This window comes from Myxozyma melibiosi (assembly GCF_037950935.1).
Source record: "Myxozyma melibiosi strain Phaff 52-87 chromosome Unknown BZA70scaffold_15, whole genome shotgun sequence".
NCBI classification, from domain to species: Eukaryota; Fungi; Ascomycota; class Lipomycetes; order Lipomycetales; family Lipomycetaceae; genus Myxozyma; species Myxozyma melibiosi.
In genome coordinates, this window is record NW_027042929.1 from 153,430 (window position 1) to 178,279 (window position 24,850).

Sequence of the window (24,850 nt, forward strand, 5' to 3'; positions counted from 1 at the left end):
ACGCGCAAGAGGCGAGCGCGGAAGTGATGAGGTTGACTAGATGAGTTACTACTGACTTTGCTGAATTAATGGGAATATGGTGGGTTGTCTGGTTGAGATTTGGCTTTGGTAAGGGAATACTGTACTGACTTTTGTGTGGTAGAGTACCTTCAAAGGCGTGCCGCGGGAGTTCCCAGAGATTCGAAGTACGAGAGCTTGTGTTTAACCATCTACCTCTCCGCAGCGCGACTGAGCTGACGTTCATGATATAGTCGACTACTTCAGAATCGACCCGGGAACACTTCCTCCCAAAGCATGTTTTTTGTCGCACATGCATTCCGACCATTTGCAGGGTCTGGAGGGGTATAATGGACCGTTGATATATTGCTCTGCTGCTACGAAGAGTGTATGCTTGATAACCGTTTCGAGGAGCTGGATAGCGCTTACTTTGGTGTTGTGTAGATTGTTTTGATGCTTGAGAAGAAGACTGTCAGGCTTCAAGGTTTGCGGGAGGGAATCGAGATGGAGAATAGGAGGATGTATGCTCATCTGGAGAAAGTTATGGTAACTGATTCCGCTCTTTGAGAACTATCTATCAACTGTGACTGACTTATGACTGCAGCGCGTGATCCCGTACGATACACCAACCACGATCGATCTAGACGCACAAAAAACCATCACAGTAACCCTCACAGAAGCAAACCACTGTCCCGGCTCGACCATGTTTCTGATCGAAGACGACCACAGCTCGATTCTCTACACCGGCGATCTACGAGCCGAGCCATGGTGGCTGCAGAAACTTGCGCAGAACCCGTTTTTTATTCCGTATACTATTGGACAGAAGCAGATATCGACGGTGTATCTCGATACGAGTTTTGTTTCGCGGGAGTCGAGCTGTCATTACTTCTTTCCTACGAAAGCAGAAGGGGCGAGAAGTCTTATTCGCAAGATCAGAGAATATCCTTCAGATACAGTCTTCCATCTCAATGCATGGACCTTTGGCTACGAACAGCTTATTATGACCATCGCGGCCGCATTCAGAACAAAGATTCATACCGACCCTTACCGATACCGGATATTCAAAAGACTGGCGAGACGGGGCGAGTATGAATATGGAATGCTGCAGTGTCTTACTGAAGAGCCGCTCGAGTCGCGGTTTCACTGCTGCGAGCTGGGGTATCAATGTGATGGTCGACGAGCGAAGAGTACAAAGGTTGTACATGTCGTTCCGACTGTTTCTAATGTGGTGCCTGAGCTGGGTGCCGCTTTTCTGGATGAGCATGAATATATTGGTGAGTTCTCTTCTCAGCTAGTTAAGCTGTGTCACAATGCTGATTATTCAAAGAAATAGGAGTACCAGCAACCGAGCCGATCGCCTTCCCACAAACCTCTGCCTACATCGCTGGATCCAAAATCAAATCCGAACCAGATCCGGCAAACCAGGCCATTCTCCTCTCCGCAAATACAGAAAGTACCCCAGCAAACCTCCAGCCCAAAGTCCTACGAGTCCCATACTCGCGACATTCTTCATATTCAGAGCTATGCGATCTCGTCAGCCTATTTTCTCCGCTCGACGTGTACCCCTGCGTCGTAAGCGACTACTTTTACGAAGAAAATCTGACGGTGGAGAGATTATTTGGGAAATTTTGCTCGCAGAATATATATCACTACTTTGACGTTTATGAGCTGCCGAAGCTTGTGATGGCTAGGAAGCAGAAGACGGATATGAGTATGTTTTTGTCAAAGTTTTTGCGGGATGAATCGATTAAGATGGAGCCTCAACTGTCCTGTTCTCAGTCGATTTCACTTGGGATTGTCAAAGCGGAAAGAACAACCTCGGTATCATCACCGACTCAGTACAGCGAGTCGATCGACAACAGTTTTCCCAGAACCACTACTTCAAAGAGAAGCAAATCATTTGTCTCCTCAGAGCCAGAACAAGCCTCTTTTTCCGGCTCAAAAGAGAAAAGCAGTCAAACAGCGTGCACCACCACGGCATTAACGATCCTACGCAAAGCAGCCGCCAAAAAGCGACGGTTGAACGAACTAGCGCATGTGGACGCAGCCGAGGCCACAACTCACACAACAAATATTCAAACCTCAAAAGCAACTAGAATACCTTCTTTCTAGATCATTGATCTTTTCGGAGTTGAGAAATATTCTGACGTCATTGCGGCGAGGTGGGTGGTCGTGCGGCGCTCTCATCTAGACTCGGAGGAGGATTAGTCCTTACGCGAGCAGCTTACTGATAGCCCTTCTCAGCTGATACTACTTGCCACCATTTTCACCACAGGTCTCGTGAACTTTTATTACTATATCATACTTGCTGTTGAACTGATATAAACGAGAGCAGAAGCGTCCTTTGTCGGTTACCGCAGTCAACACAGCAACACAGCATAGCACACAAACATGTCTATTCAAACCGGCAACCTCAACAGAATCCAATACCTGCCATTCGACTCGATCCGGCGGCCCATTGTTCCTGTCCTGGACGAGGAGAAGATTTCTCGGATGATTGAGACTTTGAAAAACACAGACCCGGAAGCTCTGGATGACGGGTTACCGCCAATTGACGTTCTGACGGTGCGCAAGAATGGAAAGTCGTGGTATTTCGGGTAAGTAGCCTTGCTCTTTTCACTCGGTGTGTGTATGCGGGCTGCTAATATGAACCACTCAGATTCGGAGGATGCCACAGATTCCAAGCATACCAACGCACAGGGAAGAAAATGGTCAAATGCAAAGTCGTGCCGGTCACAGAGTCGATGCTTACAATGTACGTGGGCAGCAGTCTTGAGAACATGTTTAAAGAGCGACCGACGGAAGGTAGTGTACCAGAAGGTGATTCTGAGTCTGCGCCTACGGCGGCTTAGATATCGCAGGATCTTTTAGCATTGTCGGTTGTATCATATAGTTGAATATTGGCGATTGATAGAATAGGTGTTATGTTTCGGGTATATACAATAGATTTCATTTCATACAGCGGATACACTCATTTCCCCGTTATCACGACAAGCATCGGCTCGCTCCGCTCCTCGTAATGGAAATACACAGCCTCAGATCCCACCACCTTCATCGCCCATGCCAGCAGCGTCTGCGACCACGCGTCTCCTGCAAAAACCTCGGGACATACCTCTGCCAAGTTTTGCAGTATGTCGTCCATATACTCTAATTGATCCGCGGCATCTGCATCCGGCTCTTCTTTGTCGTCATAGCGCGTTCGCATCGATTCTATCCATTCGCGGTACGGCGATGCCTTGTCGGAGGAGTAGCTGAGTATAGCTAGATGTGCGATGAAAACCGAGAGATATAGTTCGTCCATTTCCGAGGTTAGGAAATCAGAATGTACTGATTTCACCGCGTTGAAGAACTGCGAAAACCTCGCGTCTGCAGCAAGAGTCTCGAGATGTAATCCGCAACTCGGCAGTTCTGCTTTTATTATTTGCCGAAGTTTCTCGTTCTCGAAACTGAAACTAGCGCTGGACCTCGGTGCTATAGAGTCGAGAATCTGTCTGTAGATTGCAGCAGCGCATGCCGATAGAATCCTTACCTGGCCAGATATATAGAGGTAAATATTCCGTTCGGTGGAGCTAGACTCGTCTCGCAACTCTGGAAGCCGGTGACCCGAGAGTTTTCTAGATATAGCGATGCTGAGATTCATCAGAGCGTCGAGCTTACAACGGAGACTGTCTGTCTCTGTATTCGACTTCATGTGCTCCAACTCGGCTTCGTTCGCGACGTTGACGCAGAATAGACGGACCAAGGAGTCGGGGAGTGGATGGGCTAGTGTGAGGTAGAATATACCGCTGTTTTCGGTGTCTGGGCTCGTTTGTAGGATTGCGATTTGATCAGGAGTCAGGTTCGGGAGTCTCAGTTTGAGAGAAACGAGATCGAACTCGTTATCGGGTAAGCAGAATCCGTATCCCATCAACACTAAACAGATACGAGTCAGTATACAATCCCAGAGTATTATTCAAGTTCAAAAAATACATACGTTCTTCGTTGCCTTTAGGTCCGTAATTATTAAAAATCTCCCGCCCTTCCTCGATCGTAGTCGCAGCCGCCAGCGCAAACGAAGAAGGATCAACGTTCCACACGACCGGAGTTCGTGGGTAATGATTCAGCGAGTCAACCAAAGGAATCAGCACCGGGTACGAGGAATCTTCTTCCTCTGCAGCTGTATTGAACACGATCTTTGACGGGAACGAGCGCGAGGTGAGCACGGTGCATGCCCATAGATACAGCTCGGACGTCAGTCTGGACTTGTCGAAGGTGTCGGGGATGTGGGGAAGGATCTCTGAGTGCTCGGTGATCCATTTTGCTCTTCTTTGTTCGACGTCGCCGTATAGATTTGTTCCGCGCAGGAGATCAAGTTCATTTGCCGTGAAGAAGATCGGAGTGCCGAACAAAGACGGCAGAGTCTTGATGTATGGAAAATACTCTGCATTTTCCCCCTCGAGACGCTGGAGACATAAATAGATGCGGACTGCAATGACCGGATCAGACTTTATCGGACAGGCTGAGCTAGTTCCCCAGATATATGTAGCAGCCTTTTCGAAATCAATGACTAGACTGAGGGGGCAGGAAAGTATAGGGAGAGGATTGCTTTCGCTGGCGTTTATGAGGGAAGAAGCGTGCGCGGTTGATCCAGATTTGTCGTCTATGGTCTTTGCTTAGAAGTAGTCCTTGATAGAAGTAGTAACAGCTGTAAGAGATATTTACCTATTGAAAACGATAGATTTTCTGAACAGAAACCACCTTTCGAGACAACCCACTGCGCAAGTTGAAGCAGATCATTCGTAGAGCCCGACATCTCCTGTTCTGCTCGCTATAATTCAGATAGCAATTGCCATGCAATAAAAATTCCGCAGCTAACCTGAACGTCCAGTAGAATCAACTAATAGACTATTAAAAGAGAATATCAGGTATTTAGCAATATCTGGACATTTAAAGGAATAAATTATTTATCAAGGTTTGAAGCTCCAAATGAAGCCGCAGGGCTGGCTGGCTTTGTTGCTCGCCACGACCCGTCTGAATCCTGGAATCCAAACATCTTCTCCACACTCTCCATATCCCTCAAACACCCTTTTCATTATCCTCATCTATTATCATAAATACACTGTCGATTTCTGAATGGCGCTCCACTCAATCAGAAGAGCTCTCACACCTTCAATCGGCGACGGCGACGGCCCCTCCGGCCTCTCGATTCTGCCCGTGAACGAGGACAGCCCCGGCGGACCTGGTATCGGTCGTTTCGCAGGTTCTCCGCCGTCTCCTACATCATCAATAACCTCCTCGCGGCGGTACCCGCGCCTGAATCGGTCAAATACAACGCCACATATCGGATCGTCGCGGTTACCGGTCGTGCTGCGGAGGTGAGTAGATGCGATTGGGGTATCGTTGGGGTGTCGTCACTTTGCTTACTATCGGATTGAATAGGCTGCTGAAACCGCCGACGTTGGATTTCGAGACTGCGATATGGGAGATATGCTACCTGTTTATTGCGCCGAAAAAGGTGTATCGACAGATGTATTTTAGAGTAAGTGTTTGTGGTTTGGATTCGTCGGTTTGCCCACCTAATCTAATGAATATCACCATTTAGAAACGTACGTTCATCTACACAAGACCACCAGAGAGACTATCTCAAAAGACTAACAAAAATATTGACTCACCATAGAGACAAAAAACACATGGGCACGCGATGATCCCTCGTTCGTCCTCCTCCTCTCCGGCTTTCTGATGCTGTCAGCCATAGCCTGGGGAATCGCGTACTCGCCGGGATTCCTCCCGATCATCAAGCTGATGTTCAATATCGTGCTTATCGATTTCCTGGCGGTCGGCGCGATCATTTCGACGCTCGGATGGGTCTTGGTGAATAAATTTCTAAGGCAGCGGAGTAGTGGACGGGGAATGATGTCGATGACGCAGAGCGATACGAAGCTGGAGTGGGCGTACGTATAACTTGACGATTTTCTCTCGGTAGTGGAAGTAATTGACTGACTTGAGTTTAGTTACTGCTTTGATGTGCATTGCAATTCGTTCCTGATAATATGGTTTTGCCTATACGTGCTGCAGTTTATCATGCTGCCAATAATAGTGAAGGATAATTGGTAAGCTCGCGTGCTCTCCACTGATTTATCGCGGCGATCTAACACTATACCAGGATATCCCTTTTCATCGGAAACCTCCTTTACCTAGGCGCCTTCTCATACTACGTCGTCATCACATACCTTGGCTACAGCTGTACGTCTTCAACTTCTTCCCCCCTCTGAGATCTCTGCGTACTAACTCTCTGCAGCACTACCGTTTTTGGAACATACAGAGATCATACTTGTGCCGATATTGGCGTTCGTCGTGCTCTTCCTCGCGAGTCTGTTTGGCTTTAATGTCGCGAAGCATGCCGTGAGGTTTTACTTCCATTAAGAGATCCTATACTTTCTCCCATACATTAAGCATATCAGTTTTCAATATTATTCATTGACTCGGTACTGTCGAGCTCAGTCAGACAAGACAAGAACACTGTTAGAAGCAGCATATTTATAGTTTTTTTTTTGATCGGAATAGAAATTGATGAGGTTGATTAGATAGATACAACACGATCCGAGCCAGCAAATTACTTTCAAACAGCATACTTGTAGATACAAAACCCAGACAGGAGAAGAGAATATCTTATCCTTCTGACAATATATAGACCCCACACCCGCCGAAAAAAAGCATTATCATCACCAGTAGACAGGGTTTCCTGTGTTTATTTGGAACAGACAGACGCATGCATATAGAAAACAGTTTTGAAAAATGACATAGAAGAAAGCCCCAACCGTCTTGAAATGAAAAAAAAAGATTATCTTGTGTCTTTGGTAATTTCTGTCGTCCTCATCACAGTCGATGAAGCTGACAATTGTTGACGGTGTCTGGTCCACATTTGAGAAGAGACACCAATTAGAAAAAGACAAGAAGGAAAAAACCGAGGTACAACCAGAAATACAAACTCAACTCCTTTCCTAACATGAATGAATAGATAAAAAAATAGTGAAAAAAATGAAAATAACCCCTCCGAGAACCTCAACAATAATGATAAGAATGCACAATTTCATCATTGATATTATAGCAGATTTGAACATAGAAGTGCATGAGAATGAAGCAATCATGACAAAGAAGAAGAAAAGAGGAAGAAACACCGATGAAGAATGAAGAACCACAGCCAATCATTTAATCCGTAGAGAAATCAATAAAAGAGAAAAAAGAGATCATATGCAATAGATTTCTAGAGGTCATTAGCGGTGTAATGACGATATTTTCCTTTCTCCTTGCAAAGGAGGAAGTTCTGTGGATTGTATAGAGGAGAGAAAAGGGTAGGAGAGATAGAGAAGTGCAGGGTGGCGAAATTACTGCCCGGCGACGAGGGTAGCATCAGCGTCCGAGGACTCGGCAAGCGACTTTGCGTTACCGGCCGCGAGCATGGCCTCCTGCTCCATGGCGAGTCTGGTGTTCTTGCGGTTCTCGTAACGGATGAGGAGGATGGACAAGACGGTGGCGACGATGGAGCAAGGAAGGGTGATGATGAAGGCGGTGCGGTAGCAGTCGACGCCCTTGTCGCAGACCTGGCCGACCTGGGAACCGAATCTCCGCATGGTGGTGTTGGTGAACTCGTCAAAGTACTGGTAGGTTGTGGTCATGTTGTAGTAAGGCGAGGAGGAGTTGAAGTCGCCCTTGTACTCGGGGTAGTTCATGTACGCATCCTCAGGGATGAAGTAGCTGTTGCCATCGTAGATAGCACCGAAAGCAAAGGCAAAGACATCAGAGCCGATGACGGTGGAGATGGTGAGGAAACCGTAGTTCTCGGAGAAACGCTTGATGCCAAAGACCTCGGACATGATGGAGGCGTAGGAGCCAAAGAGAGCACCGTATCCCATACCGTTGAAGATCGAAGTGAACCACATGAAACGGGAAGAGGTGATGGTAAGACCACCGATCTGAGCAAGGACGAAGCAAAGGGTACCGACGAAGATGACCCACATGCGCTGGTATCCGTGGCGAACGAGACGATCGGCGCAGTATCCGGCGATGATACGACCGATGAACGAGAAGGAGGAGACGAGCGAGACCTGGATAGCCTGGTTGGTGAGGAGATCCTGGGGGGAGATGTAGGGGTTGCGGTAGGTGAACAGAGCACGGAGGACGTATCCGTCGGAGAGAATGTACATAAGACCGCAGCCGGACATGAGACCGAAGATGGTGAAGTGAGTCCAGAACCGGAAGTCACGGAGAAGGGCCCATCCGTGGATGTCGATCTCATCAGGGTCGTCGGGGGCGTAGACGATTTCGTCGGCCATAGAGGCCTCCTCGTCGGTAACCTCAGACTGGGCGCTCTCGTGCTCAAACTCGGAGATGGCGGCGTAGGACTTCTTCTCGTTGACTGAGGAGGCGGAGTTGGTGGTCTGGCGGATGAGGGCATCGGTCTCGACGGACTGGATGTCATCGGGGATGACGGCGACTTCAGAGTCGGCGATCTTGTCGAGGGTGATGTTGCGGACAAAGGGGAGACCGAGGAAGACGAGGCCGGAGGAAAGAAGGGGCAGCATGAGCATGAAGCGACCGGTGTCACCGGGGAATGCGGCATTTCCGATCTGGGAGAAGAAGAGGGCGGAGAGACCGTATCCCGCGACGGGGATGGATGTTGCGGTACCGCGTTTATGGGGGAAGTTGACGGCGGCGCACTTGACGCAGGCGTGGTAGGCAAAGGTGTTTCCGGCGGAGGCGACGATCATGAAGATTCCGACGAAGGCGACAGACCGCAGCTCGGAGGTGTAGGCGAAACGCATCATCATGTAACCGAAGAGGATCATGCAGCCACCGATGGTGATGGGGATATGGGGAGGCTTCCGGTCGATAACGACACCGGCGGCGGGGGCGACCCTGAGAGGAGTCAGAGTCAGTAGGGAGGTTTACGGGAGGAGAGGAAGGAGAGAGGTTTGGACGCACAGGTAGACCCCGACACTGCCGAGGGTCGCGATGACTGAGGACTGGGTGGCCGAGAAACCGAGACGCTCAGCGAGCTGAGGTCCGTAGGCGGAGTAGACATAGTGGGTTCCGGAGCCGAGGGCTGTCGGGGTTGTTGTGGTTAGTTTGCGATAACGGGATGGGGGTGGAGGGGATGATAAGGGATGATAACGTACAAACCCAGAAGTCGGCTACGAGGGAGGCGTAGCGGGCAGTTCGCTTGTCGAACATTGGGAGGATGTGAGGAGAGGAGGGGGAGGTGAGGAGAGGTGAGGAGAGGAAGAGAAGAGGATAGGAAGGAGGGAAGAGGAGGAGGAGGATAAGATGGCGAAGGTGGAGGGCGGTGATGGCTTTGGCTTTGGCTTTGACCAGCAGCTCGTTGCTTACGGCGGCCTCGTGTTGCTCGTGTTCGGCCAGGCGATAACGGAAGTGTGAACAGAGAGTGAGGGAGTTGGGGCACAAGTAGAGAAACAAAGTGTGCCTGCGGCTTAGCTTATCTGAGGAATGCAGCGGGTGCAGATGGCCCCAGAATAGTAAAGTGTAGGGTTGCGCCCTAACAGCCAGGGGTGTAGGGTTTGGCGGAGTATAAGAAGGAGTCTCCTCTCCCTCCTCTTGCCGCTTCTCTTCTTCTTTTCTTCATACTTACCTGAAAGCGTCATCGGAGCTCAAGAATTCTCGATGGCCGGTGGCGGAGTCTGCATTGCACAGCGCGGATTTTCTGCGACTGCCAACTATCTTCGGGTAGTCTGGGCTTTATAATTTTTGATTTCGTCCTTTTAGGACTCAGTATGAAGTGAAGAGGTGCTGTGTAGCTGGTGTTAGTTATTATAATAAAGACTGTTCTCGATATATTTCGTTCTTGTAGACACTGATTAATCATTGAATGAACAGTTCAACATCAATTGTAGTGTAAACAAACCCGCTGCTGCGTCACCATCGCAGCTCAGCTCAGCTCAAAACTCAGCGCTCGACGCCCTCAGGACAACTTCCTCAACCGCAACTCCTTCCGCCCTCCTCCTCCCTTCATCACCCTCTGTCCTCAATCACATTCCCATCCACAATGTCAAAGGTACTCCTCATCCTCATCCTCCTCTTCTCTCTCTTCTCTCTCTTCTCTTGCCATACTAACCCCCTGCAGCCCCCGAAATCAACCCTCGCTGCCCCCTCCATCCCGCTCTCCGAAGGTACGTCGATCCCCTCCCTACTATCCTCCTCATCACACTCCTCTAACCCCTCCTCCCCCCTCAGAGATTAAATACAAACAGAAATGCAAAGATCTCAAGCGACGCATATCCCAGATTGAGGATCAAAACGACATCCTCTCCCTTCGCATCGCCCGCTCAAAGCGCGCCGTCCAGCGTATGCGCCTAGAACGCGCCCTCCTGCTCGAAAAACTCGAGGAGCGAACCATCCTCAAAGTCGACGACTCTGAGGGCTCTCCATCCCCTCCTCCTTCTGTATGTCTTCTTCCATCAATCCTCTCCATCTCACCCCTTCTGATTCTTACTCTATAGCCCCCCGCACTCACAAGCACCGTCGCCGAGACTCCGACGGCTCACTCTCCCCCTCATCCAAAGACCACGTCTCCGGATTCACCTCCATCTCCGCCCACTCCGCCACCGCAAAATCAGCCAATTCCCCCGCCCCCCACTCCGCCTCCGCCGCCCCCAACTCCGTCCCTACATCCAAGCGAAAGCAGCCCCCGAGGGATCCCAACGCCCCCAAGCGCCCGCAAAACGCCTACATCATCTTCTGCGACCATGAAAAAGAGCGAGTCCGAGCCGACGGCATCGCCCACGGCGGCGAAAACTTCGACCTCACAAAAGCCATGGCCGAAGCCTGGCGTGATCTAGGCGACGATGGCCGCAAACCGTACTACGAACTCTACGACGCCGAAAAGGCCCGCTACAATCGCGAAATGGAGGCCTACGTCGCGCCCGGAAGCTTACCTCCGGTTCCCGTCACCCCCGTATCGAACATCACCTCTGGCTCTGGTGCTGGCGCTGGATCCGGCGGTGGTGGCAGTAGCGGTGGTGGTGGAGGCGCTGGTCCTTCTTCTCGATCACCCATCCCTGACGACGCGAACGGAGACGACGACGAGGAAGATACCCCGATCGTGTCTCAAACAGAAGATGGCGGAGCTCAGGATGAGGATATTGAAGATGAGGAAATGGAGGACGTCTCTTTCGGAGGCGGCTTCACTGCCGTCAATCGGCGGTGACTTATTTTATACCTTAGGAGTTACAATTTACTTGATGTAATACATTCAAAAAAGTTTTCCACTAGAAAATATATACACTAGAATACACCGTCGACGTAGCTCTTAACAACTACTCTCTATATTTTGAATACGTCCTCTCCTCCTCGAATCGTCGCTCCACCAAATCCAAAACCGACTGCGGATACACCTCCTCGACCTTCTCCCCACCCTTGAGCACCCGCTGCTCATGCTTCTTCATCTCCTCCCTCGTCATCAACACCACATTCTGCATCGTCCATCCCTCCTCCGCCCTCCATTTCGACAACGCGATCCTCCCCGCGCCGCTCTCGCGCGAAATCACTGACCGGCCCCGAAACACTTCTTCAATCATATACCCCACATCCTCGATATCAAACGGCAGAACCTGCACGCCTTCCGTCCGCATCCGCTGCCCTGATAACTGGTGCAGCACCGTGTCGTACGTCTTGATCCGGTTCTTGGTCGCAATGTACTCGCCGACCGGGTAGCCGCCTATGTGCGTCAAGATATGCGTGGCCACCGTCAACCCGAAAATCGCCGGCATCGTCCCCAGAACCGGCAGGATCCGCGCGCGGAAATCTTGCAGCACGCCGAGCTCTTCGACCTTGCCTTGCTTGAACGTCGCCTCGTCGAGCGGCAGCAGCGAAGCTTTCTCCGGCGCTGGCTTTTCGGAAGAGTACACGACCGTGATCCCGGTCACGATTCCCTTCATCCGTAGTCTCCGCCGCGTAGATCGCGCGAGCGGGTCCTCGGCCGAGCCTGAGATATCGTCGATCTGGACTCGCGTCGGGTCGGCTTTGCAGCCTGCTCCCATCGCTGAAATCACGGGGATCTGATTGCGGTAGCAGTACTCCAGCAGATCCACTTTCGTGTCGATGTTGTCGATCGCGTCCACCACGATAGTCGGCTTTCCTTCTAGCAGTTCGCCCGCGCTCTCCTTCGTCCATAGATCAACTTTCGCCTCGACCTTCACCCACGGCGCGATCTTTGCCAGATACCGCTTCAAACTCTCCACTTTCGGAGTCCCCACGTCTTCGAGCGTCGCGCTCGCATGCCGGTTCAGCGAAGAAAGCGTGACCTGGTCGAAATCAATGATCCGCACCTTACCAACCCCAGACCGCACCAGCATCGTCACCGCCCAACTTCCCACCCCGCCACAGCCAACCACAATCACAAACGCGTCGCGGATCTTGCTCAGCCCTTCGTCGCCGAAAAAGACCCGGTTTCGCGCAAGTTGCTCGTCGATCAGCACCGGATCATACTCCTTCTCTTGTCCGTCTTCATCGTGCTCCGAGATGGAATTTAACGAACCCTGATGCGACACCGGCACGCCAAATTCATTCAACTTGATTTTCTTCGTCTTTTTCTTCGACGCCTCGTCCGAAGACGAGTTCACGTGCGACAAAAGCTGCGGAGTCGACGAATTAACCTCGTCAAAGTACGCCGCTGATTCCTTCAGCTCGCGCAGCTTTCGTTGGCGGTCCCAGGACTGGACCGTGAGCGTGCAGAGAACCGAGGCCGCTGATGTAGCTGCCAGCGCGGCGAATGCGATGAATAGCGACTTTCGGTCGTTCACCAAAGATGTTGCGGAGGCCATGGTTCTGAGATAAATGCACGGAGTGGTTGGATGGATTTGATAATTTTGCTTTATGACGTTGGAGGCGTCGGTCAGTGGTTTTTATGTTTAGGGTTTAGCTCTACCACTAATCTACTTCCTCTGTGTAATTATAAAAGACGGTGTAGAAACATGATCATTTATTATGCGTCGTAAGATATCAATAGCTTCTATAGACCAATGTCTGTGCAGCTTTGGAGTATAACGAGCTCATAATATACCCCGCTGACAAGGCACATACAATCCATTCCATGTACAGCATCCCCATCTATCCTTCCCGTCTCCCGCCCGCCTTCCACTGCTGTACTCAAACAGTCTGTCAATGTTGTCAAACACACCATCCTAGATTCCAAATAACGATTATAACTTGACCGTATGTATACAAAAAAGCCAGTCGCAATGTCTCCAAGCACCCCAAACTCCGTTCCCAAATGTAAACAACCAGATAATCCAACTACCAAGCTACTCGACTATGATGCATTCATATCCAGCTGCAATCAGCTGCCATGATATAACTGCGCTATGATTTCGACGATAATGCTGCGTCCTCTTCATCTTCGTCGTCGACTTCTCCTCGCACTATTCTCATCGTCTCTTCGAGCGCGCTGATTTCGACCTCCAGGATCTCAGCCCAGTTCTGTACGTCTCCAGCTTCCTACAAACCACCAACATATTAGCAATCTTGCTTCAAAACACTTCAACACTCAAGCGGTAGGGCAGAAGCTAAAACATACCTTCAACGCCTGTGTTGCTTTTCCCGACAACTCTTCCCACTTTGTAGCGTCCTTTGCAAGCGCACCGGTCCGCACTCTGATCTCTTTTGACTGCGTCGCAATATGCTTCGAGTTCGCGTGGACGGATGTGATTCTCTGCCTTAGGTCTCTATCGACATACTGTGTCAGGCTCTGCAGGTCTTTGTAGAACTGCCGCCGCAGGTCCGCTGTAACCGCTCATCGTGTTAGTATGATGATATACACCGAGAGATCTGCTACTTCATTCACATACCGGGAAGCTGCAGAACGTCGACTTTTGAGTCTATCGGTCCGTCGGAGGAAACCACTGATGCTGACGACATCTTTTTCTATCTTTATCGGACGAGGTAGATAACAAACAACCCCCTGAAGTCTCGCGATAATCTGTGCTTCGTATACTCTTTCAGCAAAATAATGGAAAATAATACGCAAATTCAAGTCTCCATCACTTCATATCCTGCAGGAAAAAGAGAACGCAGCAACCATCATTGGTCTTATGACTTTGTCGGGAAAACGACGCTGGTCCGTGACCAATCCCAACCTGGGTTTGTATCATTTTGCCTTATCGCGTCATATGCCCATCAACCAGCGCTCTCAACTCAATTGGATGACTAATCACTGACTCACGCTCCGACTCCCAACTCCCAACCTTCAGGATTTTTTTTGATTTTGCTAGAGACGTTGGTCGACGCAGGTTATAGACAAAGGAAAATGATTTCTCGGGCCGCGCGAAGAGCGGTGGGGACAATACGTCCTGCTCGGTGCATAGCGAATATTAGCTTGAGGCAGTGCAGAGGCTCGATCTGTTTGGTCGAACGAGTGAGAGCTGTTGATCGCAGCAGGAGTGATCCGCGGAAACTGTACTCGACGTCGACGACAAATACACCAGATGTTGAGAGCGGATCTGTCTCGGAAGACAGCGCACCGCTTGCATCTGAGCTATTGGAGGCAGAAGGGGCGAGTGAAGTTGATGATGAGAGTGCGCCTGTGTTTACAGAGGCAGAAGAGGGGGCACAAGAGGAGGACAAACAACGAGATGAAAATAATACAACAGAGGAAAAGCAGGCCAGGCCTGAACGACCAGAAGCAAAGACGACGAATGAATATTTCAAGGACCATCCTCGAAAGCGATTTGAGGTGAGTTTGGAAATCTATTACTACTTTTGAAGCAAAGTGAGACTCGTTACTGACACATAATTGTTCACATTTGCAGGACTTCAACCTAAGGGAAGCAGTGCTACGGAGTTTAAAGCTCAAATATCCAGAAGTCACTCATCCGACAACGGTCCAGCAAGAGCTCTTAGATGCTCTTCTGCAGAATTGCTCGTTCGTCGGAGTTTCTCCCGCTGGCACCGGAAAGTCCTTCGCGGCTGTTCTCCATCTTCTTTCGCAGCCTAGGTACAAGACACCAATACCGAGCGTGTCCTCGTTGATCCTTGTTCATTCGATCGAACTTGCGCATCAGTATATGGATATCATTGTCAGTTCACTGCGGCAAGGCAACGCACCCGTTCCTATCCCCCAAGTTGTGCAAGTGCTTTGCCGAGCCGGAGACCATGCCGCACAGCAGCAAGTTGATTTGCTGCGCCAATATCCTGTGCCCCATATACTCATCGCTACCCCTGGGCGGATGCTTGAAATCCTCTCGAACGACCAGCAGCGCGAACTCCTGCACCTCGCGTTTGTGCGAACCGTTGTTATCGACGAGGTCGACAAGCAGACGAAATTGGACATCAAGAGAAAGACGTCGGGGAAAACGCTCCGGAAAATGGAGCCCTTACGGATGATCAATCAGCTTATGACATACCTGACGAAGCTTCGGCAAAAGGCTTTGCGAGTTTATTCACTCGACCTCCCGTTGATCAACGTTGCTTTGTCTTCATCGAGGGCTATTGGTCAAGATGTAGTCAAAAAGCTTGCAAAGACAGAATGGATGGACGGCGCGCCGTTGAAAGTGTATTCAGTCCCGAACTCTCAGCCTTCGAAACGCGACTCGGGCCAGGATACAGAGAAAAATCTTCCTATCAAGATCACTTACAAGAAAGTTGTCGAGAAAGGTCACATAAATTCGATTCTCTCTGCTGGAGCTCGCTGGAAACCAGCCAAAAAATACCACGACGTGGTTACGGATACGATTACAGAGCGCCATCTCAAAGCCCTGATTTCCGAGTTCGACGCAGGACAGATCAAGAAGACACTACTTATCGTCCCTGACACTGTTTCGAAGAGAAAGTTGATCGCTGCTCTGATGGAGAAGGGAAAAACCGTCATCGCAATCGATTCTCTAACGATGAAAGAATCTCGCCCGTTCGCGGATGGAGGGTTTGAAGACCTTGATTTGGCGGCGACACAGTCCATCTTTCTCGAAAAGAATAATGAGTCTCCGGAGTTTCCTGATTTCTTGATCTCGGGCGCTAAGCAGATCAGTGGCATCAATTTCCCAGGCTTGAGACAGATTTACGTTCTCGGCGCGATGGCTGCGATTCAGGCTAGTAGTCTGGATGACCTCAAGTTTTTGTGTCGGCCATTGTCGGCTCATGAGATTGAAGAGGCTATAAGGAATCCTCGCGAGGAGGGTGCTCCACATGAGGAGGCTAAAGTGACGTGTATTCTTTAGCAGGTTCCAGACAATATGGCCGGTTTGTACATATATGATCAATACAATACAGCTAGAAGCACCGAATGTATATAATCTGTTATAATCCTTAATATAAGCTGGTAATCACGCTTTTATAGTAATCCATTCAGCTAAGATAACATACACCACCCCTGCCTCCTTCTAATCACAACGTACACGCGCGCGTTCATCTGAATCCCTGACGAGGACTCCGACTTCTATAATTATTACCATTTCCGTGCCGCGGTGGCGGGCTGCGCGACCACCTCCGACCAGACGAAGCCGGGCCGCCAGACCTTCCGGGGACATAGCTGTCCATCCGCCCGTTTCCGCCCCAACCACCACGTCGGCCGCCCCGTGGGGGACCGCCGCCATTACGCGGGCCAGGTCCGTTCCGAGGACCTCTTGCGCGGGGAGGAGGTGTCGCGTGTTCGACGTCGATTTCGGAGCCATCGATTATACCACCGTCCATATGCGCAATCGCTTTGTCGGCTTCTTCTTCGGTCTCAAAGGACATGTAGCATATGCCGCGGTGTCCTGGTGAGAGGGGGTGTATTGTCAGCAAAAAATGGTAGCTAATCTGACCTCACATTAATTTGAATTACGAACCTCTAGGACCGCGTGGAATCAATAGGTCAGTGATTCGACCATATGCCGAGAAAATCTCACGTAAATGACTTTCGTTAACACTCGGGGATAATTTTTGAATACAGAGCTGTTTATTCGAGAGGTTAGTAACAAGAATACCAAAAAGTTCGTTGCTGTACTGCACTTACCCTTTTTGGCATGAGCGCAGGACCCCTGGGGCTCAGAGAGCGAGCAGGCGATCTGGCTCTGCCTCCCCGGTACGGAGGAGATCGACTTCTGCTCCTACTACGGCTCAAGCTTCGGGAATCATAACTCCGAGGGGTGTACGACCGAGATCGAGATCGCGAGCGCGAGTAACTCCGCGAGGCTGAGCTGTAGCTTCGAGAGCGCGAGCGGGATAGGCTGCGGCCGCGACTGCGGCTGCGACTGCGGATAGGAGAGCGGGAGGGAGAGCGGGAAGCTGATCCGCGCGAAATCCGTTTACGGGAAGAGCCGGCGTCTGAGAGAGGTCGGGGAGAGAGAGACCGTCCTCGGGATACTGAACGCGTTCTGGTGGGAGAGGGTGATCTGCCGGGAGACGGCGTCCGAGAATGCGGTGCCCTGGAAGAATTAGTTGGTCAGAGAGAGAGTCAAGACAGAGATGCGAGTTGAGTATAAACAGCTACCATACATTTTTATATTCTCTTGATGGATCATGGTGATTACAAGAAAACACGAATCAGATCGAACGTTAACACAGAACCGGTGGTGGAGGAGCAAGCAGAGAACAAACCCTAAACCCAGCACAAGTGTCTATACATCACGCGAGTTGCGTTGACAGTCGACAAGAAATATTCAGATTAAGGTTTATCTGTGAGCGCGTGCAAAAAAAATCCTCAAGTTAAAGCTTCTCAGAAGCTCGTCCGCAAATCGTCACAGCTTCTGCCTGGTCCCCAGCTGTCTTTCTCTTTTCTATCAGCGGTGTTCTTTCGGATAGATATTAGAGCGAGTTCTTTGGTCTGGCCTTGGATCCATCATCATGCGCAAATCTAAGATCTTTGTCGGATCCTCGCATCCAGAACTCGGCAAGCTAGTTTGCGAGAGGCTTGGGGTTCAGGAAGGGAAATGCACTCTGCAGAAGTTTGCAAATGGCGAAACATCAGTGTCTATGGGTATGTGTCTTGAACGTTTCTGCGATGCGGTGGGAAGTCTCCAACATGCTGAAATCACTGTAGGAGAGTCTGTTCGGGACGAAGATGTCTATATTGTTCAGAGCGGATCATCACGGTTAGTACTGCTCGTTGTACACCAGAAAGAGGCTCACGTTTTGAATCTAACCCTTGTCAAGGATAAACGATGATATCATGGAGCTTATGATCATGATCGCGGCGTGCAGGGGAGGTTCTGCGAACAAGATCACCGGTAGGTCCTACAAGCCGCTCAAGCGAGGTCGCCTATGGCCCCATTTTTACTGTCGGCTGCTAATATGTCGTTCACGCATCTTGCAGCTGTCGTCCCTTACTTTCCTTACTCAAAACAGAGTAAGATGAAGAAACATAGAGGTGCAATCACTGCTAGAAGTAAGTTATTGTTTCTCGATCGAGTTTAACAGTCAATGAAGCATGAAATCAAAGTTATCTAACCACTAATTTGCACAACTACAGTGATTGCGAATCTCCTTACTATGTCTGGCGCAGATCATGTTATCACGATGGATCTGCACGCTGCGCAGATGCAGGGCTTCTTCACCAAGCCGGTCGATAACCTGCACGCGGGCCCTACTTTGGCTCGCTGGATCCGGCATAACGTTCCTGACTGGCGGGACGCGGTTGTGGTCTCGAAGAACCCGGGTGGAACCAAGAGAGTTACAGCGCTTGCGGATGCGCTCAAGATTGATTTCGCAATGATCCACACTGATAGACGTCGGAGAAATGTTTTCCCCATCTCACGTGCTTCGCCTACTATACTAGAAGAAGAGGAAGATCAGGAAGAGGATCATATGTCAATGTCTGAAATCAGATCAGCCCGAGTCGTCCAAGGACATGTTGTTGATGACGACTATGAAGCACCTATCGAGGAATCAACGGAGGGCTCACACTCCGAGCTCGACCCGATGCAGTCGTCGATTTATTCCATAGCATCACAGACGGATCTGGCCCTTGGAGGAACAATCGATGCAGTCGAATCTGATGATGAGGATAATTTCGAGCAGATGGATGCTGAACGTATGATCACTTTGGTTGGTGATGTTAAGGACCGGACTGCGATTATTGTCGATGACATGATTGATCGCCCTGGATCATTTATTGCGGCTGCGGAGCACTGCCGGAAGAACTGTGGAGCAAAGAGCGTTTACGTTATCGCGACACACGGTGTTTTTGGCGATGATACTCTGGAAGAGATGGAGAAATCGCGGTGTATTGACTGGATCGTGGTCACAAACACATTCCCGATTCCGTCTGCTCGTCGCAACAGCCACAATAAGCTGATAGTGATTGATATTTCGCCTATCTTGGCCGAGTGCATGCGCAGAAATCACTACGGTGAGAGCATCTCTGCGCTTTTTGATCACTACATGACGCTCTAGATGTGTTGCCACATCAAGAGCTAGTGTGAAGATGCCGGGATCATAAGAACATATGACCTGCTGACTTTTCCCTGATCTTCACATATACATTTATTTTTTACATTTGTGATTATGCTGTTTAGGAGTTTGCAATCTGATTGACGTTATTACTTTACTGCACTATGTGCAAGACGTAGTTAAACCAGTGATGCAGTCTTTGGGCTGCAGAATCTTTCTCCGAAACAAATGCCTGTTGGCGGCTGTTTCAATCCAGAGAAAGCGTTCTAACGGAGCACTGGGAGAGCAAGAGCCGCCAGATTTATTACACTCTAAGTGTATTGAAACTGGCGCGGAGTCTGTAAAAGGCAGGAGTCCGTAAGACGGAGTCCGGGGAGCAGAACACGCGCCCTGGATCTCTGTCCGATGGGATGCTCTGCAAGAAACCGGTCTTACATGAAACCTAACCCAATGGCAATCGGACCTGAGCCGCACAATCACATTACCGAAGCCGGGGTCCCTTTTTGGCCGGCTTTGATGATAAACGCGCGAATGAGCTATTTGCGCCGGTTGGAAGATCTCGGAATTGAGGAATATATATCAGATAGAATAATATACACAAGATCAACTTCAATCACATGCTATACTAACTAAACTTCTGAGCGACAAATAGCGCACCAATAGATCGACGAGTATAACAAAGAATTAGAAGACGCGGCCAGGGTTAGGGCAAATCAGCGGGTATCCGGCCGGGGGGGTCGGCGGCGCACAAAAGCTCCGCGACGATTGCATCTTTTTTCGTCTCCACCGCCCGCCGTCAACCTTCGCGGTTCTGCTCCTTCGTCTTCTGCTCCTTGCTGCCTGTCTGTTATCGTCTGACTCGCGTTGGTTCTCTTCAGTATCTCTACTATTCGGTGGGGAAACAACTAGGTCGCTTGTGTTTTGGAGTAGTACCTGGCCTGCCCTCTATCGCCTGCTTCTTTATCTCCGGTAAGCTCCACGCCTCCTCAATTGGTGCTAAAGGGCTGGAAATAATCTCGGAATTGCTCATCTTTCCCGCGACTACACTCCTTGCTCTCAGCCTTCTTTCTTCGTGAATATTCATGGACTTCCGGACTAACTCTCAGTCTCTCTAAGAATTCGTGCTTTGTTCCCTGTCCTCTCACACCGATGTTTCCAAAGCTGAAGGCCTTCGCGTCGTCTTTTTGGGCGGCGTGGAAGAAGATGACCTGGCGCGACTACCTGAACATGGTTCTCGACCAGTGGTTCCTCGTCTGCCTCGGTATTGCCATCTTGATTGCCTACCTCGTGCCCAACCTCGGTCGCAAAGGCGGCTGGATAGCTGCTCAGTACTCAATCGTTTACGTCTGCCCCGCCCTCATCTTCTTCATCTCCGGCCTCACCATGAATTCAAAAGTTTTCCTAAAATCCGCAACGCTCTACCGGGTCCATCTCGTTGCTCAAATATTGTCATATATGTTCACCAGCTGCATTCTCTTCGTTTTCGCATATGCCGCCCTCATGTCAGACGACCCGCATCTCAGCACCGCTGTCATCGCCGGCTTTATCCTTCTCGGCTGCACACCTACTACAATCGGTTCCAACGTCGTCTTTACGCGTAACGCCCACGGAAACCATGCTGCGACACTAGTGGAAGTTACCATTGGTATGATAGACCCGATTTCTGGTTACAGTCATTGTCTGTGTACGTGAATGATATATTAACGACGTCTAATCTAGCCAACCTCCTTTCTCCAGTACTCTCTCCGGCGCTCATCAGTATGTACATGTCCTCGACGGACAAATGGGGTGATTTCCGACCTGCGGGCAAGTCGAGCGGCGGATACAGCACGCTCTATCGTTCGGTCTTCAAACAGCTTGGTCTTACAGTCTTCGTTCCTCTCTTCGTCGGCCAGGTCCTGCGGTTCTTTTTTGAGAAACAAGTGACGTGGTTTGCGCTTAAATTCAAAATCAACAAATTCAGTCAAGTGTTCCTGATTCTCATCATGTGGAGTACTTTCTCGTCTTGCTTCTACACCGGCGCGTTTGACGAGTCGAGTTCACAGACTACAGCACTTGTTCTCATGCAGAATTTTGGCGTTTATTGGTTTTTCCTGTTCGTGACTTTGCTGATTACCCGAGGATCACACAAACTACGCTTCAAGAACAAGTACCTTGATGCATTTGTTGGCTTCTTCCGCTTTAACAAGCGGGACACTATTGCGATCTGTTATGTTGTTCCTGCAAAAACACCAGCCCTCGGAGTTCCGTTGATCAACGCTCTCTACAGTCACTCCTCTATCAATGACCAGGCAAAGCAGATGCTTCAGATTCCCATTATCTTATATCAAATCGAGCAGCTCTGTTTCTCTTCATTGTCGGTTCCAGTGTTCAGAAGATGGGTTGCCGACGAAGAAGAGGAAGCTAGACTAGAGGAGGAGAGCAAGAAAAATGCCTTGATGGCTGAGAAGCCTAATGGGATGCAAGCTAGCGAGTCGTCAAACAACCCATCATCTGAGGTTATGCGGTCAAGCCAAGATGCCGGTGAAATAGATGTTGCTGTCGGCGAGCCGGAACTCGCTCACATGAAAGTAGAGGATGTGGAGAAGGGAAGTTATCATCATACATAATCTGTCATTTCAGCGATTTTTTTGTTCATGTGCTTGGTTGGCTTCTGTTTTTGATACGTGATTCTATTTTTGTGTTTTTATGTTGTCCATCTGGACCATTAGCATGCATGCAAGGGTGGAAAACATTCTTTGGGTACAATAATGCAGGCGCTGGGCGTGAGTTTTTCTGTGCTCTCATACTTTTTAATTCATTCAACCATTTTTGTGATTTCTAGCAAATCATCATATCATTTGTTTATATATATAGAATACAACTTCACCTCTGCCCTTCACTAATGATTATTAGTACTGTTACCTCATGATGATGATGATAAATCTCTGTTTTAAGTCCGTTGCAACAACTAGGTTATGACAGACTATCTTCCCCTTCGCCACTATATAGAACAAAATAGATCCTTAGACCGTGTCACAATAACAAACGAACGAATAACTAATAAATCTCCAAGTCAAAAATAATACAAAGAAATTTCGCAAAATTCACCAGCTATTACATATATCAAATAATAGATAAAAATTCAAAAAATTCAATAATAATTGTCCAAGCTATCAGCTTCTTTCAGAGGCCTCAGTGCTACTCATCCATATCGAAATTTGCACGGCCCGCTCTCGAATCTACCAAAAAATTGATCCATAACTAATCTCTCTGGCTCTGTATGAGAGAGGTTTGCTGATGATACCAGTGACCAGTGCCAACATGGGTCTTCTGGAGATACTTGACAAGTGCAGAAAAACCTTTGTCTGTCCAGATAATGCGGTAGAGCGTGCGTTCGGCCATAGGGATACTTTCAAAGGCGCTCTTCCGTTCCCTTCTGTGCTTGTGACAAGAAAGAAGCACATGCTCAACTGACTGCAGTGGAACTCCACACCAACAGTCTGGAGAGGGACTATAAGCCATGTCCTGTCCGGAAGCTCACAATACAGCTAGCGACGCTGCGAGGGATATCCACAAGGGGTTTGTTGATAGAGAATCGAGTCTTGCCTTCATATTGATAATATTCTGATCGAGGCGCAGCTTGAAACCTGGCATTCCATTCCTCAAGAGCGAGGTCATCGACGAGCTTATAAAGAAAGCGCAAGGTGCATTGATGATTGACGCAGTCTGGCGACGAGGCTGCTTGAGTTCCTGAGGCAAGGGCGCGAATGCTGCCCTCCACTTTAGTAGCGGAGCGAAGCCAATAGATAGAGACTTTGGTGTTAGTTTCAGACAGTCGGTTGATGACTTGATAGATCTCAGTAGCTTGGCGTTGATTTGAGGTGCGCCGAGGCTTTCCCAGGCGCTTGAAGACAGCAGGGACATCAGTGAAGAAGTGGATGATCTCGTTTGACAGTTTTTGTTTTGATGCCCAAGTTGTGGCCTTCGCTAAGGCGGTTATCGCCGCAAAATAAAGATCAGATTGAGAGCCCAAAATGCCGAACTGATCATGCCTGAAGTAGCCTCCATACTCGTCAGTGAAAGCCCAGCCAATAGCGTTATCCTCAGCGTTGCAAAATCAACGAGTGTAGATATTCCAGCCCCTCGCCAATGATTCCCAAAATCTCCTTTTCTGGTAATTTCTCAAGCCTGCTATAGATGTCCGGAACGCGCCAGGGCGGATATTTCCCAACATTGAATGTCTCAGTCGTCTTTTGGGGTTGGAAATCCAGCTGAATGGTCTTTAACAAGTAGTCTAGACGACATTGAAGGCGCACAGTATTGCTACCTCTTCTTTAAAGCCATGTATGAATCACCTAGTTTGATGGCAGTGTATTTACCGTCCAAGCCGTCGAAATTGAGTCAGCTATAACAATTCTCTATAAGTTTCGCACTGATATCGACTCTCCGTTCGCCAGAAGCGAGCTTTTCGATGCTGCTGTAAAGAAAGCGCAAACAGCTCAAGCGCTGACATCTTTTGGTGACATAGCCGCTCGTGTTGATGTGCTTTCAGCGCAATTTCTCTCTGTGCCAAAGAGCGTCAGAAGTTCTGTTTCTGGCAGCATCCTAAAGCCTCTAGAGATGTACGAGACACTCTAGGACGGACAACGATTGTGATAATGAGTCTCTTCTTCGTAGTCAGTATACAACAAGCACGTTATAGCGCCGGTCCATCAAGTGAGCTGGCTCAGTATTTTCTTCGACAACAAGCTCAAATTTCAACTCATGTTGAACAAAATGTGGCACAAGCAACGCGCTCGCTTATATATTCTGATCGAGGACCTGGCATTCCATTCTTCAAAAGCGAGGTCATCGACGAGCTTATAAAGAAAGCGCAAGGAACAATCATGATTGACGCGGTCTGGCGACGAGGCTGCTTGAGTTGCTAAGGCCAGGGCGCGATTGCTGCCCTCCACTTTGGTAGCGGAGCGAAGCCAATAGATAGAGACTTTAGTGTTGATTTCAGACAGTTGATTAATGGCTCGATAGATCACAGTGGCTTGGCATTGATTGGAGGCGCGCCGAGGCTTCTCCAGGCGTTTCAAGACAGCAGGGACATCAGTGAAGAAATGGATGGCCTCGTTTGACAGTCGATGCTTTGTTGCCCAAGTTGTGGCCTTCGCTGAGATCACGTAACAGTAATATAAAGAAATCATCAAATCTCAAGGTAGAAAACAAAAACAAATCTCGCAAAATTCACTATAAGGTGTCAGTCATAGCAACTCCTTGCACTCTGTCAATAAGCTAGTCTATAGCCGCACTCTCAATGAATGGAATGCCAAGTTTGAAGTCCCAAGAATTATGAAAGCAAGCTTCGGCCTTCTACTGATGACACTAATATCTTTCGATCATACTCTCTATACCCAAACTAGGTTATAACAAAATGTTTCCAATTTTTCCCACCATTTATTTCTGCCTTCACTTCCTTATCCAGCTTCGATTTTTCATCTCCTCGTTTGAAATATCCAAGTATATCTGC

At 49.2% G+C, this 24,850-nt stretch overlaps 12 protein-coding genes across 12 annotated transcripts; 7 read left to right on the top strand and 5 right to left on the bottom strand.

Moving 5' to 3' along the window:
* The first annotated feature begins 6 nt into the window (after positions 1 to 6).
* On the top strand, positions 7 to 2,249 carry BZA70DRAFT_93028 (beta-lactamase-like protein). Its single transcript, XM_064915544.1, has 5 exons — positions 7 to 79; positions 143 to 385; positions 442 to 543; positions 602 to 1,271; positions 1,325 to 2,249. Exons 2-5 carry the CDS (start codon positions 311 to 313, stop codon positions 2,107 to 2,109), a joined length of 1,632 nt encoding a protein of 543 aa, XP_064765793.1. The 5' UTR covers positions 7 to 79; positions 143 to 310; the 3' UTR covers positions 2,110 to 2,249.
* A 139-nt stretch (positions 2,250 to 2,388) lies between these two features.
* Positions 2,389 to 2,789, top strand: BZA70DRAFT_229807 (ParB/Sulfiredoxin; the record flags this gene model as incomplete). The annotated part of the gene is made up of 2 exons (XM_064910237.1): positions 2,389 to 2,594; positions 2,657 to 2,789. Coding segments are annotated over 2 exons (339 nt in total), but the record flags the coding sequence as incomplete, so codon positions are not given.
* A 179-nt stretch (positions 2,790 to 2,968) lies between these two features.
* On the bottom strand, positions 2,969 to 4,941 carry BZA70DRAFT_312896 (uncharacterized protein; the record flags this gene model as incomplete). Its single annotated transcript, XM_064915002.1, has 3 exons — positions 4,699 to 4,941; positions 3,971 to 4,636; positions 2,969 to 3,909 (listed from the first exon to the last, which is right to left on the bottom strand). The coding sequence occupies exons 1-3, from the start codon at positions 4,787 to 4,789 to the stop codon at positions 2,969 to 2,971; spliced, it is 1,698 nt and encodes a 565-aa protein (XP_064765795.1). The 5' UTR covers positions 4,790 to 4,941.
* Positions 4,942 to 4,988: 47 nt separating this feature from the next.
* BZA70DRAFT_284902 (UNC-50 family-domain-containing protein) lies at positions 4,989 to 6,572 on the top strand. The gene is made up of 6 exons (XM_064913650.1): positions 4,989 to 5,351; positions 5,416 to 5,515; positions 5,656 to 5,927; positions 5,988 to 6,086; positions 6,140 to 6,219; positions 6,275 to 6,572. Exons 1-6 carry the CDS (start codon positions 5,110 to 5,112, stop codon positions 6,397 to 6,399), a joined length of 918 nt encoding a protein of 305 aa, XP_064765796.1. The 5' UTR covers positions 4,989 to 5,109; the 3' UTR covers positions 6,400 to 6,572.
* A 789-nt stretch (positions 6,573 to 7,361) lies between these two features.
* On the bottom strand, positions 7,362 to 9,207 carry BZA70DRAFT_269706 (major facilitator superfamily domain-containing protein; the record flags this gene model as incomplete). Its single annotated transcript, XM_064911233.1, has 3 exons — positions 7,362 to 8,892; positions 8,959 to 9,079; positions 9,153 to 9,207. The coding sequence occupies 3 exons, from the start codon at positions 9,205 to 9,207 to the stop codon at positions 7,362 to 7,364; spliced, it is 1,707 nt and encodes a 568-aa protein (XP_064765797.1).
* Positions 9,208 to 9,621: 414 nt separating this feature from the next.
* BZA70DRAFT_284911 (uncharacterized protein) lies at positions 9,622 to 11,239 on the top strand. The gene is made up of 4 exons (XM_064913651.1): positions 9,622 to 10,045; positions 10,115 to 10,160; positions 10,225 to 10,437; positions 10,491 to 11,239. Exons 1-4 carry the CDS (start codon positions 10,037 to 10,039, stop codon positions 11,195 to 11,197), a joined length of 975 nt encoding a protein of 324 aa, XP_064765798.1. The 5' UTR covers positions 9,622 to 10,036; the 3' UTR covers positions 11,198 to 11,239.
* A 67-nt stretch (positions 11,240 to 11,306) lies between these two features.
* BZA70DRAFT_300273 (uncharacterized protein) lies at positions 11,307 to 12,812 on the bottom strand (the record flags this gene model as incomplete). Its single annotated transcript, XM_064914699.1, has 2 exons — positions 11,307 to 12,527; positions 12,645 to 12,812. 2 exons carry the CDS (start codon positions 12,810 to 12,812, stop codon positions 11,307 to 11,309), a joined length of 1,389 nt encoding a protein of 462 aa, XP_064765799.1.
* Positions 12,813 to 13,260: 448 nt separating this feature from the next.
* Positions 13,261 to 14,162, bottom strand: BZA70DRAFT_93106 (uncharacterized protein). Its single transcript, XM_064915545.1, has 3 exons — positions 13,836 to 14,162; positions 13,565 to 13,779; positions 13,261 to 13,485 (listed from the first exon to the last, which is right to left on the bottom strand). The coding sequence occupies exons 1-3, from the start codon at positions 13,903 to 13,905 to the stop codon at positions 13,351 to 13,353; spliced, it is 420 nt and encodes a 139-aa protein (XP_064765800.1). The 5' UTR covers positions 13,906 to 14,162; the 3' UTR covers positions 13,261 to 13,350.
* A 36-nt stretch (positions 14,163 to 14,198) lies between these two features.
* On the top strand, positions 14,199 to 16,293 carry BZA70DRAFT_93166 (P-loop containing nucleoside triphosphate hydrolase protein). The gene is made up of 2 exons (XM_064915546.1): positions 14,199 to 14,719; positions 14,796 to 16,293. The coding sequence occupies exons 1-2, from the start codon at positions 14,294 to 14,296 to the stop codon at positions 16,197 to 16,199; spliced, it is 1,830 nt and encodes a 609-aa protein (XP_064765801.1). The 5' UTR covers positions 14,199 to 14,293; the 3' UTR covers positions 16,200 to 16,293.
* A 9-nt stretch (positions 16,294 to 16,302) lies between these two features.
* On the bottom strand, positions 16,303 to 17,563 carry BZA70DRAFT_284919 (uncharacterized protein). The gene is made up of 4 exons (XM_064913652.1): positions 17,458 to 17,563; positions 16,976 to 17,387; positions 16,809 to 16,914; positions 16,303 to 16,736 (listed from the first exon to the last, which is right to left on the bottom strand). The coding sequence occupies exons 1-4, from the start codon at positions 17,481 to 17,483 to the stop codon at positions 16,387 to 16,389; spliced, it is 894 nt and encodes a 297-aa protein (XP_064765802.1). The 5' UTR covers positions 17,484 to 17,563; the 3' UTR covers positions 16,303 to 16,386.
* BZA70DRAFT_284922 (ribose-phosphate pyrophosphokinase 1) lies at positions 17,564 to 19,508 on the top strand. Its single transcript, XM_064913653.1, has 5 exons — positions 17,564 to 17,938; positions 18,002 to 18,053; positions 18,115 to 18,188; positions 18,275 to 18,346; positions 18,431 to 19,508. The coding sequence occupies exons 1-5, from the start codon at positions 17,806 to 17,808 to the stop codon at positions 19,351 to 19,353; spliced, it is 1,254 nt and encodes a 417-aa protein (XP_064765803.1). The 5' UTR covers positions 17,564 to 17,805; the 3' UTR covers positions 19,354 to 19,508.
* A 1,063-nt stretch (positions 19,509 to 20,571) lies between these two features.
* On the top strand, positions 20,572 to 21,752 carry BZA70DRAFT_225235 (putative sodium bile acid cotransporter; the record flags this gene model as incomplete). Its single annotated transcript, XM_064910210.1, has 2 exons — positions 20,572 to 20,995; positions 21,070 to 21,752. Coding segments are annotated over 2 exons (1,107 nt in total), but the record flags the coding sequence as incomplete, so codon positions are not given.
* Positions 21,753 to 24,850: the final 3,098 nt, after the last annotated feature.

What these genes read in the sequence shown, in the direction of transcription:
- BZA70DRAFT_93028 (XM_064915544.1), top strand. Translation starts at nt 311, where the DNA reads ATGCATTCCGACCATTTGCAGGGTCTGGAGGGGTATAATGGACCGTTG. An exon ending in CTCATCTGGAGAAAGTTATG is followed by an intron (nt 544 to 601) that starts GTAACTGATTCC and finishes TTATGACTGCAG; the next exon opens with CGCGTGATCCCGTACGATAC. An exon ending in GGATGAGCATGAATATATTG is followed by an intron (nt 1,272 to 1,324) that starts GTGAGTTCTCTT and finishes GATTATTCAAAG; the next exon opens with AAATAGGAGTACCAGCAACC.
- BZA70DRAFT_284902 (XM_064913650.1), top strand. Translation starts at nt 5,110, where the DNA reads ATGGCGCTCCACTCAATCAGAAGAGCTCTCACACCTTCAATCGGCGAC. An exon ending in TTACCGGTCGTGCTGCGGAG is followed by an intron (nt 5,352 to 5,415) that starts GTGAGTAGATGC and finishes CGGATTGAATAG; the next exon opens with GCTGCTGAAACCGCCGACGT. An exon ending in GATACGAAGCTGGAGTGGGC is followed by an intron (nt 5,928 to 5,987) that starts GTACGTATAACT and finishes ACTTGAGTTTAG; the next exon opens with TTACTGCTTTGATGTGCATT.
- BZA70DRAFT_284911 (XM_064913651.1), top strand. An exon ending in CTCCATCCCGCTCTCCGAAG is followed by an intron (nt 10,161 to 10,224) that starts GTACGTCGATCC and finishes CTCCCCCCTCAG; the next exon opens with AGATTAAATACAAACAGAAA. An exon ending in ATCCCCTCCTCCTTCTGTAT is followed by an intron (nt 10,438 to 10,490) that starts GTCTTCTTCCAT and finishes CTTACTCTATAG; the next exon opens with CCCCCCGCACTCACAAGCAC.
- BZA70DRAFT_93106 (XM_064915545.1), bottom strand. Translation starts at nt 13,905, where the DNA reads ATGTCGTCAGCATCAGTGGTTTCCTCCGACGGACCGATAGACTCAAAA. An exon ending in CGACGTTCTGCAGCTTCCCG is followed by an intron (nt 13,780 to 13,835) that starts GTATGTGAATGA and finishes TAACACGATGAG; the next exon opens with CGGTTACAGCGGACCTGCGG. An exon ending in AAGCAACACAGGCGTTGAAG is followed by an intron (nt 13,486 to 13,564) that starts GTATGTTTTAGC and finishes GGTGGTTTGTAG; the next exon opens with GAAGCTGGAGACGTACAGAA.
- BZA70DRAFT_93166 (XM_064915546.1), top strand. Translation starts at nt 14,294, where the DNA reads ATGATTTCTCGGGCCGCGCGAAGAGCGGTGGGGACAATACGTCCTGCT. An exon ending in ATCCTCGAAAGCGATTTGAG is followed by an intron (nt 14,720 to 14,795) that starts GTGAGTTTGGAA and finishes TCACATTTGCAG; the next exon opens with GACTTCAACCTAAGGGAAGC.
- BZA70DRAFT_284919 (XM_064913652.1), bottom strand. Translation starts at nt 17,483, where the DNA reads ATGATCCATCAAGAGAATATAAAAAT. An exon ending in CTGCGCTCATGCCAAAAAGG is followed by an intron (nt 16,915 to 16,975) that starts GTAAGTGCAGTA and finishes TCGAATAAACAG; the next exon opens with CTCTGTATTCAAAAATTATC. An exon ending in GATTCCACGCGGTCCTAGAG is followed by an intron (nt 16,737 to 16,808) that starts GTTCGTAATTCA and finishes CCCTCTCACCAG; the next exon opens with GACACCGCGGCATATGCTAC.
- BZA70DRAFT_284922 (XM_064913653.1), top strand. Translation starts at nt 17,806, where the DNA reads ATGCGCAAATCTAAGATCTTTGTCGGATCCTCGCATCCAGAACTCGGC. An exon ending in CGAAACATCAGTGTCTATGG is followed by an intron (nt 17,939 to 18,001) that starts GTATGTGTCTTG and finishes AAATCACTGTAG; the next exon opens with GAGAGTCTGTTCGGGACGAA. An exon ending in GTTCAGAGCGGATCATCACG is followed by an intron (nt 18,054 to 18,114) that starts GTTAGTACTGCT and finishes ACCCTTGTCAAG; the next exon opens with GATAAACGATGATATCATGG.